The sequence below is a fragment of the Bos taurus genome, chromosome 11 (genome assembly GCF_002263795.3).
Source record: "Bos taurus isolate L1 Dominette 01449 registration number 42190680 breed Hereford chromosome 11, ARS-UCD2.0, whole genome shotgun sequence".
Taxonomy (NCBI): Eukaryota; Metazoa; Chordata; class Mammalia; order Artiodactyla; family Bovidae; genus Bos; species Bos taurus.
Genome location: NC_037338.1, coordinates 29,515,253 through 29,527,546, shown reverse-complemented (window position 1 = coordinate 29,527,546; position 12,294 = coordinate 29,515,253). Strand labels below are relative to the sequence as shown.

The following is a 12,294-nucleotide window of genomic DNA, read 5'->3' as shown; positions in this document are numbered from 1 at the left end:
CTGGTAGATAAATGAACACGAACACATTGCTTCACACAAACCAGCCTTCCCTTCATGGGTCTCTTTATTCAAGACCTTTGAGCTGTCAGCAGCTTGCCCGGGCGTCCGAGGCCTCCCATCAGGAACGATGCTTCAAGTCAAAACGCAGGTGTTGCTTTGCCTTTTGCATTACCACGGACTCACTACCCACCTCTCTGGGCATCCCGATGTGAACCAGTAGCATCTGCTTTTTCTTGTTGAATTTTTTCCCAACAGAATTTCAGAATAAAAATAGATCTCTATCTCATATATATATATATATATATTTATACACATACGTACACACACAGAGCTCCTTCACCCAGGTGGGAGAAGGACCTGGTGTCGTTACAGCGTCCCCTGGCCTGGCACGGGAAGGCAAGGAGGTACAGGCTGGCCCTGGTGGCACCTGGGGGTTGTGCAATGCTGAGCCCGGGCCGGGAGGCTGGGGAGGGGGTGTCCTCCAACAGCCCCTCCCCTCCGAGGAACAGACCTGGCCCAACCTTTCCACACACCTACAAGTGAGGAACGTACCAGATGGAGCTTTAAAAACTAAACTCAAGGTGCAGATAAGGAATTCCCTGGTGGGCCTGTGGAGGCTGACTTCCTGGGGAGAATTCCAAGAGCAATGTGCAGCAGGGCTAGGGAAGCCAGCAGGGAAGACCCTCCCCCACCCCCACCCCCACCCCCAGGACCCCTGTAGACAAGGGTGTCATGTACACAGAGGCCAGCCCGACTAGAGAGGAGGGGCTGGCTCCTCCTGGGGTCTCTAGTCTCCTTCCTTTTTGGCCCCAGGCAGGGGAAACCAAATGGCCAGGGCAGAGTTTGAGTCAGCCAAGAATGGGCTGTGGTTAGTGAAAGATATTAAGGCCAGTCTCCACATCATAACCCCCAGAGGCATCTATGTTGTACCCATTGCCCAGAAAGGTAAGGCGTGAAGGAATGAGGTGCTGATGCAAGGTATTCAGGAAGGGCTGAGTCCAGCAGCCACGTATGTATCTTTGGGGCTACAGCCCAGGGCCTAAGGAGGCAGCCAAGGCATGCTTCCAGAGAGATGGGGTGGGCAGAAATGGAAGGTTAGTTAGGGCCGGAACCCAGTTCCCCTGGCCAGACACCAGAGGCCTTAAAGGCACTTGGCAACAGCGGGGGACGAACATAAGGGGGCCCAACAGCCTCATCAGACAAAGGGCCAGGCCAGGCACCGCCCGCTAACTTAAACCTGGGAAAGGCCCCAGAGGCCTCTCCTCTTCCAACTTGGCAGCAAAGCCTACAGCCAGGACCACTCCGGAGGTGACCTGAGAGGGGTGTGAGACCAGGGCCAGGGAGCGCCCTCAGGCACAGGGGCCTGGAGGGCGGGGATGTACAGCTGGGAGGCTCCCCCACTAGCTCTCTAAGGGAACCGGTCCAGTCACCATGCCTCTCAGTCACTTAGGTTCAAGCAGACGGTCTCCCAAGGGGATGAGGAAAGAACCCAGAACTCTCTCGGCCCAGCCAAAGGGCAACTTGTGGGGCTCATCTTTGGTGTTTGGGAGCAGAGAGCTGAGGTTTGAGACTAGAGCTTGTGCAAAGCTGGGAAACCCAGGGTTAGGGATGTTGAAGGCAGGTACAGTACAGGGGCTTCCAGACAGGTGCAGGGGGTATGCAAGCCTCAGACCCCGACTGTTCAGCTAAACGATACACAGGTACCCTGGGGAGCGGCCCCCTGTTGATGCGGCCTGCCAGCTACTTCCTTGCTCACAGACACCACGATGTCCAAGTCCCAAGGAACAAGGGATTTGTTTCTGATGCAAATCTGGTCCACCCTGCTCCAGAGGAGCAACTCTCAGTCCTCACTGGCCCTGGAGGGAGAGGAGGCGAGGAGAACCAGGGTTGCAGCCGGCAGATGTGTTCCCTAGAGGTGTATTTCCCTGAGGCCCTGGACCTCCCCTGACCATGCTCCCTACTCCTCGCCTTTGCCTGCCTGCCGCCCACCAGGCCGCTCCCTCCATCCCCGTGGCTGTGGGCAGTGTCAGAGCTCTCTGGGGATGATGGAGAAGGGCAGCACCGGGCTGCTGGCTTCCAGCTCGAGGGCGGTGAGAAAGCAGTCGACAGCGGCCTCGCTCTGGCCCTGGGCTTCCAGCACCTCGCCCAGGCCTTGCCACGCCTCGTGGTACGTGCTCTGCCTCTCCACGGCGTCCCGTAGCACCTTCTGGGCCAGGCTCTTATGGCCTAGCCGACTCAGCATGAGACCCTGGGGAGCAAGCACAGGGTGCGGTGAATGAGGCTGTGCTGGCGGAGGGGCAAGCATCCTGGCTGTCAGGGTAAGGACAACAAGCTATAGGGAACCCTGCATTTCAGGCTTGGGTACTATCAAGGGCCCCTGACCTATGCAAACCCTCCCTGTGTCAGTCCCAGCCCAGCCTCCCAGGTCACCCCCTGGGGCAGCTCTGTCCCCTCCTGGTCCCAGGGGATGCCCTTTAAGGTCAGCAGGCCTGGCTTTGAGTCTCCCCTTTACAGCTGAGGGCTCCTGAGCAGGTCACCCTTATCAGTAAATGGGAAAGACCAGTGTGCCCACTTCTGGGGTTGCTGTGAGGCTGACACCACATGTAGGCAAAGCACTTGAACATCGTTGGCATGTGTGAGCACTCAGTCCATGGGTCTGTTACCCTGAGACCCCAGGCTGCACCGTGGCACTGCCTTCTCCCCGGGGACACGTGAGACCAAGGCTTGTGAGATCCTCAAGCCTGTGGTGGATGGACGGGTCCTGTGCCTGCATCAGGGGCCTGTCTTCCTGGGACCCAAGCCCATCCCTGCCTGGCCTGGCAGGTGAGGGCCGCAGACGGCTGGGGATCAGGGACAGATGCTGGGTGAAAGGAGGGCCTCTGAGAAGGGGTCAGGGCTGCCTAGGGAGCTTGGCCCTGCTGATTGGCTTCAAGCACAAGTGAAACTGGCACACTGTCCCCTCTACATCCACCCACACCGGGAAGGGTGTGGGAGGTGGGGAACAGGGTGGTGAGCAGGGGCCAGGGGCCCCTTTCAGCCTCGTCTCAGAAAGACTGCTCTGCACCATCCCACCAACCTGTGTCCCAGCCCTCAAAGGTGGCACAGGGGGAGCAGCACAGGGGCCAGCCTTTCGTTCAAAGTTGTGAGGTAAAGCCCGAACACTGACTTCCTGGACAGCCGGGGACCAAGAGCTGCCTTCTGTGTGCCTGGAACCCCCCTTCAGGTGCCCGCCCACTGACGGCCATGTACATTTTTAGCTGGAACATTTTCCTCCTCGCCGCACTCCCCAGAGTTAGGCCCTCTGTTGCTATGGAGACCCACTGGGGAAGATGCACATGCCTGATTTCATAAAGTCCTCCGAGGGCTTGGAATACAACCAATTAGGCAAGAGTGAAAGATGGTGCTCAGGAAGCCCTCAGAAAAGCCTGTCAGAGGCGATGGCTGGAGGTCAGGTATCCAGGGGGCCAGAAGGAAGGCGAGCACTTCAACCCAGGGCAATGCTGTCCCCAGGGGACCACAGGGATGGGGGAGGATGGGAGAACCAGGCACAGGATGGAGCCTTAGCAGAGCCCTTGGATTTGGACAGATGAGAGCAGTGCTGACTCAGGGCTGCCCAAGATCAGAGAGCAGTGCTCAGCATGTCCAGCAGGGCTCTGGGCCAAGCTGCTCTGACTGCATGGCCTTGGGATCTGGACCCCGAGCTGTGCATGATGGAACAGGGCCCACAGGGAGGAGGGCAGGAAGGCAAGACGACAGGCTGCCAGACACCAAAATTAAGCACCAAAAATGGAAGGTTAGAGCCCTGGGAGTGCTGTGTACGGCCGAGCAACAGAGGACAGATGGGGAAGGCCAGTGGGCCGCCCAGGGCGGGGGTGGGGCCGCAGTGGCGTTTACACACACGTTTGCTATGTCCAGCTTCCATGTGAGATTCCTGTCTCAAAAGAGGGCTCTCTAGTGAAAAATGATTTTGAAAACCCCTGATCTCAACAAATGTGCAGGTGTCTGGGAAGGGCTGCTTGGGGTGTCGTGTGTTGGTTTTACTCGTGGTTCAGGAGGTTGGGGGCGGCTCCTCTGTGTAGGGGGGCACCCAGGGCTCAGAGCCAGAGGACCTGGCTGGGTCAGAATCGAGCCCTGCCACTGACGGGGGCTGTGACCACAGGCGAGTGGCCCATTTTCTCTGAGCTGCTGTTTCCTGGTCTGGAAACCAGCAGATAGAGCAGTCCTACCTCGCAGGCTATTGTGAGGATTCTGCAAGAATGAATTGTGAAATCGTGAGTGGGCTGCATGGTGGGCCAACAGCAAATGGAAGTGTCCCCAGGATGAACAGAGGGGCCTGGGCCGGGGGGTGGCATGGAGGGTGCAGAGGGGATTTCTCTGGAGGGCCAGGCTCCCCCTGGAGGAGACTGTGGGCTGGGGTGGGGTTGAATCACCTCCCCCTACCCTGGGGTGCTGACCTGAGAGCCTGAAAGGAGATACTGGCTCAGGCTGGGGTGGGGTTGAACCACCTCCCCCACCCTGGGGTGCTGACCTGAGAGCCTGAAAGGAGACACCGGGTCAGGCTGGGCCCCGAGGCCCAGGGCCTGTAACAAGATCTGCTGCCACCTGCCCGAGACACCAGCCCGTCGGGTTCATGTTTGGTAGCAACTCAGCGCTGTTTGCTGCCTGACAACTGGGCGGGGCCCCACTCCACGAGGGTGCGAGGTCTCACCTGCTCTGCCCTGAGCCCGGCACTGTGCCCAGGGCCCGCCGTCAGTCACCCTCTCGGCACCCGCATCCCCAGGTCTCCAGGGAGGTGGTGGGAACACAGAACCGGTATTTCAATTCCATCCAGATACCCCTCTTGACTCTGCCCCATCCTGCGCTGAGAGGGGAAGATCAGACCCCTGCGTGACTCTCAGCCTGACGCCTGACCTGGCAAATGCCACAGCCGTGCCCACACAGGGATTAGAACAAAGTGCAAGTTGCTGAATGTGGTGGAGCATCGCGCCTGTAACGGGAGCTCAGGGAGGGGCAGGGCTATGGGGCGGGGGTGGGGTGGGGGGTGGGGAGTCTCCAGAAATTCCTGAGATCATCCATTTCCTCTTCCCTCCCTCCCTGGATCTCAGGGAGGAGGGGGCCTCTGGCCACATCTCATCTACCTGCTGCTCCTCCAGGAAGTCTTCCCCAAGAATGGCGCCCTCTGCTCACACCACCACCTTGACACCATGCTCCTTACTATGGGCTCTTGAATGCCACCCCTGACCCACCCCTCTTAGACTGAAAGAGACAGTGTCCCTGGCTCCTGCCCTGCTCTGTGATTTCCCACAGGACCGCAGCTCAAAAGAGTGTTGGCAGGAGGATGCAAAAGCAGGCGCACTGGAGGCCTTTATGTACTTAGTGACCTGCTTAGGGCCACACAGGCTGGGGTGTCTGGTCTCAGGAGTGCACGGTGACTCTGAGGGGCCCCTCGCTGTTAGGAATACAGGTTCCCTGCCGAAGTACAGGGCACAGGGCGGGGGCAGGAGCTGCAGCCTGGGGTGGGGATGAGGGGGAGGGAGGGTCCTGCCGGCCTTTGTCAGAACTGCCACTGCACGCTGTCACCCTGTTAACGCAGTGCCTGTCCCCCGAGTGGGGGCAGGCAGTGGGAAGGCCTGGCTGTGTGGGGGAGGTGGTCCTGGGAAGCAGCCCCGGGGCTAGGCCAGCTGCAGGCCAGGCCTAGCGCTCCCTCCCCACCCCTCCCCTCAAGTATTTATAGAAGTTATTTTGGGAATTTTCTTTCTGAGCTCAAGGCACATTCCTGGGATTCTGTCACAGCCTTTCCAGCTGGGAAGCCGGGCATCAGCTGGAGGCTGCTGGAGCCTCCTGGTCCCTGGAGCCCCCTGCTTGGGGACCCTGGGGCTGCAGGAAGGAGCCCCGGGCAGGGCCAGCTCTGAGGCAGCTCCAGGAAGACTCCTCCTGTCATCCCAGGGTTGAAGTGGGGGCGAGGGGGTGCTGGCACGCCCCTCAGGGAGGCCTACGTTCCAGCCAAGCCCAGGCCCTCTCCTGCTCTCCAAATTCTTCCAGGTGTGTCAGCCGCAACCTGCCCAACCAGACTGGGAATGAGGAATCTGCCCCGGCTGAGAACCTAGCCCACGCATGGCCACGCCCCGCCTGGAGCTGGGCAGCTCCAGGGCCACAGGAGGCCCACCTACCTCCCTGTTGTGGGGAAGGGCACGACTCCTTCTAGACCCACCCAAGGCCTGGCTGATGAGCTCCCCATGGCTCTCAAAGGAAGAGACCCCTGCTGAGAGAGAGAGCCCCCAGACTCCCTCAGAGCCCAGCTGTGTGTGGCGGAGCGGGGGTGGGGGGTGCTGTGCTCTTCACACCTGTGCCTCCCTCCCTCCTGGGGCTCCACAGTGAGGCTTTCCTGGTGCTGCCTGTCTGCAGAGGCCACAGCCAGGCTCAAGGACAAGCACCAGCTTGGTGAGAGGGCAAGTCGCGACCTGGGCAGGGGGGCCCTTGCCCGTCCCAGGTCCAAGGCAGGGGGCTGGACCTTTTGGGGTTGGTTTCAGCCTGGGCTGGCTGGGGGCTCTGCCCACTCCGGAGCACAGCCGGGCCTGCAGGGCCAGGTCAGGAGACTGCAGCGAGGCCTCCGGACTTTGGGTTCCAGACGAGAACACTGATGGACAGTGATGGCAGACGCTGCCCTCTGAGCAGAAGGTGGAGCTTGAGGGGCTAGTGACGGGGGCTGTTTTGGGGTATGTTGGCCTCTGTACAAAGGGAAGGGGCTGAGCCCTGCTGAACCCTCCAGATGTGTAAATCTTTCCCCTGACCACTGATTCTGGGGTTAAAGTAAGCCAACAATGCCTACCCGTGGCTCTGTGCTGAGCCTGTGGCATGGACAGAAGGCTTCCTGTCCACTTCCTCATCAGGGTTGGCGTGGGCTTCAGAAGTCCACACACGGACCTAAGGTTGCCTACAAAGTCCTGGGGTGCAGGCAAGAGGACATGCCTCCACCTTCATGAGCCTGGGGCGAGGGTTCAGGCTGTGTGCTGGCTGCGCCAGCATGGGCATGGGGGGCTGGGCAGGGGCCGCTGGACCCGGGAGGCCCAGGCTGCGGGGACACACCCTGCACCCCCCATCCCCTCCTCCCTTCCCCTCCACTTCCCCATCAGGGACTGCAGACCTCAGGCAGCCTGGGGAGGGGCCAGGAAGAAAACTCACAAGAAAACTACTGCACCAGGGGGTCAAATAGCCAGCAAGACATTCCTACTGAATTTTCCTGTCAAACAGAAGCAATATTCCTGCCCACTGGAGCTGGGGGAGGCTCAGACTCCGCCGATGAGGGGCTGTGTGTGCAGCCACACACACGCACAAGACTTCTGGGTCCTCCCATTCCTCGGGCTGCCTGGACGCTCTCAGCCCCTGCCACAGCTTAGGAAGCCAGCCGGGAGGGAGAAGCCTAGAGCAGGCATGGGGCCTGGAACCAGAGGCCCTGCTGTGCTATGGTACTGTCTACTTCATCCATCAACCCAGCCTAACAAGACTGTGGGCCCAAGCGCAGGGCTTCTCCAGAGCCTGGCCTTCCCAGTTCTTCCTCTCCAGCAGCCTGAGGGCCCAGCCACCCCTTTAGCTACAGAGCCTCACCCGTAAGAGGGGGTCTCAAGTCCCCCTCGTCTCTCAACACAGACTCTAGCCCACTGGGCCAGCTGCCCTTGCTCTCAGCCGAGGTCAGCCTGGCCTCGCCTTGTGCATACTCGTCCCATCCACAGGGCAGCTGGGGCTGACATCCTGCACCTCTGTGCCTTGGCCAGAGTCACTCACTGTGCTCTGAGAGAACAGAGCAACTTGGCTACAATGAGTGTCGGAGACTTGACTCTGGGCATCCTCTCCCCTCTGCAAACCAAGAGCATCTGAACTTGGCCTGGGAACCACACTTCAAAATGAAAAAGGAAAAGGTAAAAGCTTTCATAACAGCATAGGAAACCATAAACAAAACAAAAAGATAACCTACAGACTGGGAGAAAATATTTGCAAATGATGTAACCAACAAGGGATCAATCTCCAAAGCACACAAACAGTTCATGCAGCTCAAAAGCAAAAAGAACAACCGCCATGGCAGTGATGTCAAACAGCCCAGTCAAAGGTGGGGCTCAGGCCACCTGATCTGCCTTGTGAATGGCACCAAAAATATGCCCAATGTTGACTTGTCCTTTCATCATCTGAACACTAAGACTATCCCCTGGAGGTCACATTATTATCCCCATTTGATAGAAGAAAAACTGAGCTAGCAAGAAGATGTAATCTCCAAGTGCCCCCACAACCCAGGGGCTGGCAGGGCTGAGCCTCTGTGTGGTCCTACCCTCCAGGACTGGGGCTTCCCAGGTGCTCAGCGGTAAAAAATCTGCTTGCAAGGCAGAGATGGAGGAGACCTGGGTTCAGTCCCTGGGTTGGGAAGATCCCCTGGAGAAGGAAATGGCAAGCCACTCCCGTATTGACCTGGAGAATCCCAAGAACAGAGGAGCCTGGCAGGCTACAGTCCATGGAATCGCAAAGAGTCGGACACAACAACTGAGCAACTAACACTTTAAGTTTGGCAAAAATGGCTTGGCTTTTCAAAAAGTGAGTTTGTAGTGAATCAAGATAGAATATGTGTACAGAGGGAGAGGGGACGACAGAGGACGAGTTGGTTGGATGGCATCACTGATTCAATGGACGTGAGTTTGAGGAAGCTCCGGGAAAATGGTGAAGGACAGGGAAGCCTGGCATCCTGCAGTCCGTGGGGTCACAAGGAGACTCGCAGGCACTCACCATCCAGGCTCGGGGACGGGACCCTGGGGGGCTGGGAGGAGCTCTGTGCAGGTGGAGTTTACCTCTCTGACCTCAGAGAGCAGAGCCTTCTGGTTGGATTTCTGGAGCACCTGCAAAAGGCCCAACCCAGAACCTCAGGTTTGGGTGGGGCAGAGCCCTGGTGCTTGCTAACTCAGGCCCTGCCTTGGGGAATCTCAGAGGGATGATGGCGGGGAGCTTCTGAGGACTTAAGTCGTGAAGTGGCACACCCCAGCCTAGAGAGAGGGAGGCAAGAAGCTCTCTGGGGTCATGGCCATGCTCTTGATCCCCAAGTCCACTTAAAGACAGCCACGTTGGGAGCCACAGGGAGAGAATGCACGTGTGCATGCATGCTCAGTCACGTCCAACTCTTTGACCCTGTGGATTGCAGGATCCTCTGTCCATGGGATTATCCTGAAAAGAACACTGGAGTGGGTTGCCATTTCCTTCTCCCGGGGATCTTCCCGACTCAGGGACTGAACTTGCGGCTCCGGCATGGCAGGCGGATTCTTTGCCACTGAGCCACCTGGGAAGGCAGGGGAATAATTCATCAGCCGCTCTCATAGAGGACAGTGGATGACGAAACACTGTCTCCCCCATCCCTGATATGTGGAATCCAGAAAGAAATGATACAAATGAACTTATAAAGCAGAAACAGAGTCAGAGCTAGAGAACTAACTTAGGATTTATGATTATGGGGCTTGGGGAGAGGACTGGGGGAAGGGATAGTTAGGGAGCTCTATTTGTAAACAAATATATCCACTATATTAATAATGGATAACCAACAAGGACCTCCTGTATAGCACATGGAGCTCTGCTCAATGTTCTGCGACAGCCTGGATGGAAGTGGGGTTTGGGGGAGAATGGATACGTGCGTACGTGTGGCTGAGTCCCTTCACTGTTCACCCGAAACTCACCACCTTGCTAATGGCTATATCCCAGTACAAAAGAAAAGATTAAAAAGAGAAAAAGAAACACTGTCTTCCCGGCTTTCCAGGGGCATCTGGAGAGAGAACAGGCCAGGTCGCGAGGCCAGGACTGCTTCAGAAATCACATCTCTGGGAATTACATCACAGGAGCCGAAGCTCATGCAGGGCTGTTTCCTCCTGTGGTTGGGGTGCCTGAAGAGGAAAGGGTTCTGGGGAGATCGGGCAGCAGGAGCTGGAGCTCTGTCCCAAGAAAGAAGCATTACCAAGAACAAGGGCCAATGAGGAGCAGGGCAGCCTGGTAGGAGAGGGGCCAGGAAATCCCACGCCCCCAGAACCTGTCCCTGATAGAGAAGAGGGTGGGGTGCCACCCACAAACACAGGCGGCAGGGATACAGTCATGGCTGTCCGCTTCTGGCTGAAACTTTCAAGCTGCACTTGGAGTGAGACAGGCTCTGCACTGAAGCATCCATTCTCCCAGCTCAGCCAAGCGGAGGGTAGGGAGAGTGAGGCGGTGGGTGGCCAGGGCAAGTGACCCGCCTATCACTAAGGTCAGGTCACCTCAAAGGAGCCCCCTCTTGGGAGGTTCTCAGGGACTTGATGACTCCTCAGTCACTGCTGGGCCCCGCGCCTTCCCTCAGCATCCCTGCTTCCTAGGAAGTCCCCTCTCGGCCCTTACCTAAGTGCCAAGCTGACACAGACCGACGGGGAGTGACTCCCATTATGCAGTACCATGGTGAAAAGGATCCCAAGATCCCATCTGTGCTCAGTGGGAAAAAGTGCTGTGACCGATTAGTGATGCCTGTTTTGGGCAAGGGACTAGAGAGTGTGGTGGGTGTGCTGTGTTCTGCCTTCTCTGGTACCTTCTCTGGTACTGCACTGCAGACTTTCAGAAGTGCTTTCTCATGAATCAGCTCATTTGATTATAACACCGCTGGTCTAGGAATGATGAAGCTCATTATTCATTTATAAAAGGAGACATTAGGATCGTGGAAGCCAAGTGTGTCTTTTCCTAAATCACTCAGGTGAATTAGGGCCAGAGCTAGGATTAGATCCCAGATGTTCTGAGTCTCAGGACAGGACAAGGACGACACTGAGATCAGGGAATGCTGGAGACCAATACACCAAAGCGTTCATGTGTCTTTAGGAAAAGAGTGCTTAGTAAATCTTCCCCAGGCTTGAAATTTGCTATTCTTTATGCATATGTGTGGGATGCTGGCAGGAACACAACGTGTGGAAAGGGGATAGGCTGCCTACGCTGCAGCCGATGCCCCTCTGGTTGCCTGTAACTTCACAGTGGGCAGTCCTTTCTCAGATTGCATCAAATCAGCAAGGCACCCCGGGAAGAGAAAAGGGGCCATTTCAGAAACATCTGTAGGGAGCCACTCTGGACAGCTACTTGGTTACCATGGAAACCCACCCTTGGAAACTGCCTCAATTTCAGGAAAATAGCTACAAACAATAATAAGCATAAATGAAAAATGGTACACTGCTGCTTCAAAATTGTTCTTGTTACTGGATTTGGCTGGGTTTTCCCGGAGGGCTGAGACAGTAGGCTCGTATCTGTGACCGTAGGGGCAGGCAGCTGTCTGCCTGGCTGCAGGCCGAATGACAGCGCCTGCATCCTCTGGCTCCTTAATCAAGTTTCTGGATGTGACCTTGGGGGAGGCATCTATCAGAGAAGCTAATGTCTGAAGTGCAGGGGGAAGGACAATGTGCTTTGCAAGAAACAAACATTTGCTGAGCAGACTGGAAGGCAATACAGCGCCAGGTGGAGGGAACCTGGACCAGGCTGAGATGTTGCTACATGGGCCTGAGCTAGGAATCAAGAGATCAGGCTGAGATGGGAATCCCTGCTTTCAAGGACTCTTGGGGTTAGCAAGGAACTTATAAAGATGACCTGGTCCAGCTCCTCCTCCATGGGATATTTACATTCTCTGGGCAGCATCCTCACCAGATGATTCACGAGTCTGTCCTTCGACTATGCCAAGAGTTAAACCATTCTACTCAGGAAAAAAGCAGACCCCTTGTGGCAGTGATAACCCTTCAGCCATCTGGACCCATTCCCCTGGGGCTACCGTGTTGTCCATGGGGCAGACATCAGTGACACCTTCACGGCTGTGCTCCGCAGAGAGTTCTTAAAGCAGGGTATCTAGGTAGAATCCAGACCCCGAATGTGCTGTAACTATGGGCTCCTAAATTATACTTCAGAAATCACTGTACCTGCAGGCCTGTCCACTTTTAGGTCATTACATTTATCCTGATACCTGCTCTTTGAAAGCAGGTAAGGACGGCAAGGAAAGAGTCCTCCCTAGGTTCTACTCGACCACCTGTCAGAGACATTCCCTGGACCAGAGAGTCCCCACTGCACAGGGGGTCCTGAGAAGGGGCTTTGCCAACAAAGGTCATCTAGTCAAAACTATGGTTTTTCCAGTAATCGTGTATGGATGTGAGAGTTGGACTATAAAGAAAGCTGAGCGCCAAAGAATTGATGCTTTTGAACTGTGGTGTTAGAGAAGACTCTTGAGAGTCCCTTGGACTGCAAGGAGATCAAATCAGTCAATCCTAAAGGAAATCAGTC

The 12,294-nt window shown here is 56.7% G+C and overlaps 1 protein-coding gene across 3 annotated transcripts in view; it reads right to left on the bottom strand.

The window, feature by feature from the left end:
* Nucleotides 1-30: 30 nt before the first annotated feature.
* TTC7A (tetratricopeptide repeat domain 7A) overlaps nucleotides 31-12,294 on the bottom strand; it is a 122,396-nt gene continuing 110,132 nt past the window's right edge. For 2 of the 3 annotated variants that reach the window (XM_024999189.2, XM_059891514.1), the window contains one exon: nucleotides 31-2,248. In XM_024999189.2, the coding sequence (XP_024854957.2) occupies nucleotides 2,027-2,248 (222 nt within the window). In that variant the 3' untranslated portion in view covers nucleotides 31-2,026. The remainder of the gene's footprint in view (nucleotides 2,249-12,294) is intronic. The other variant, NM_001205500.2, reaches the window with a different exon arrangement.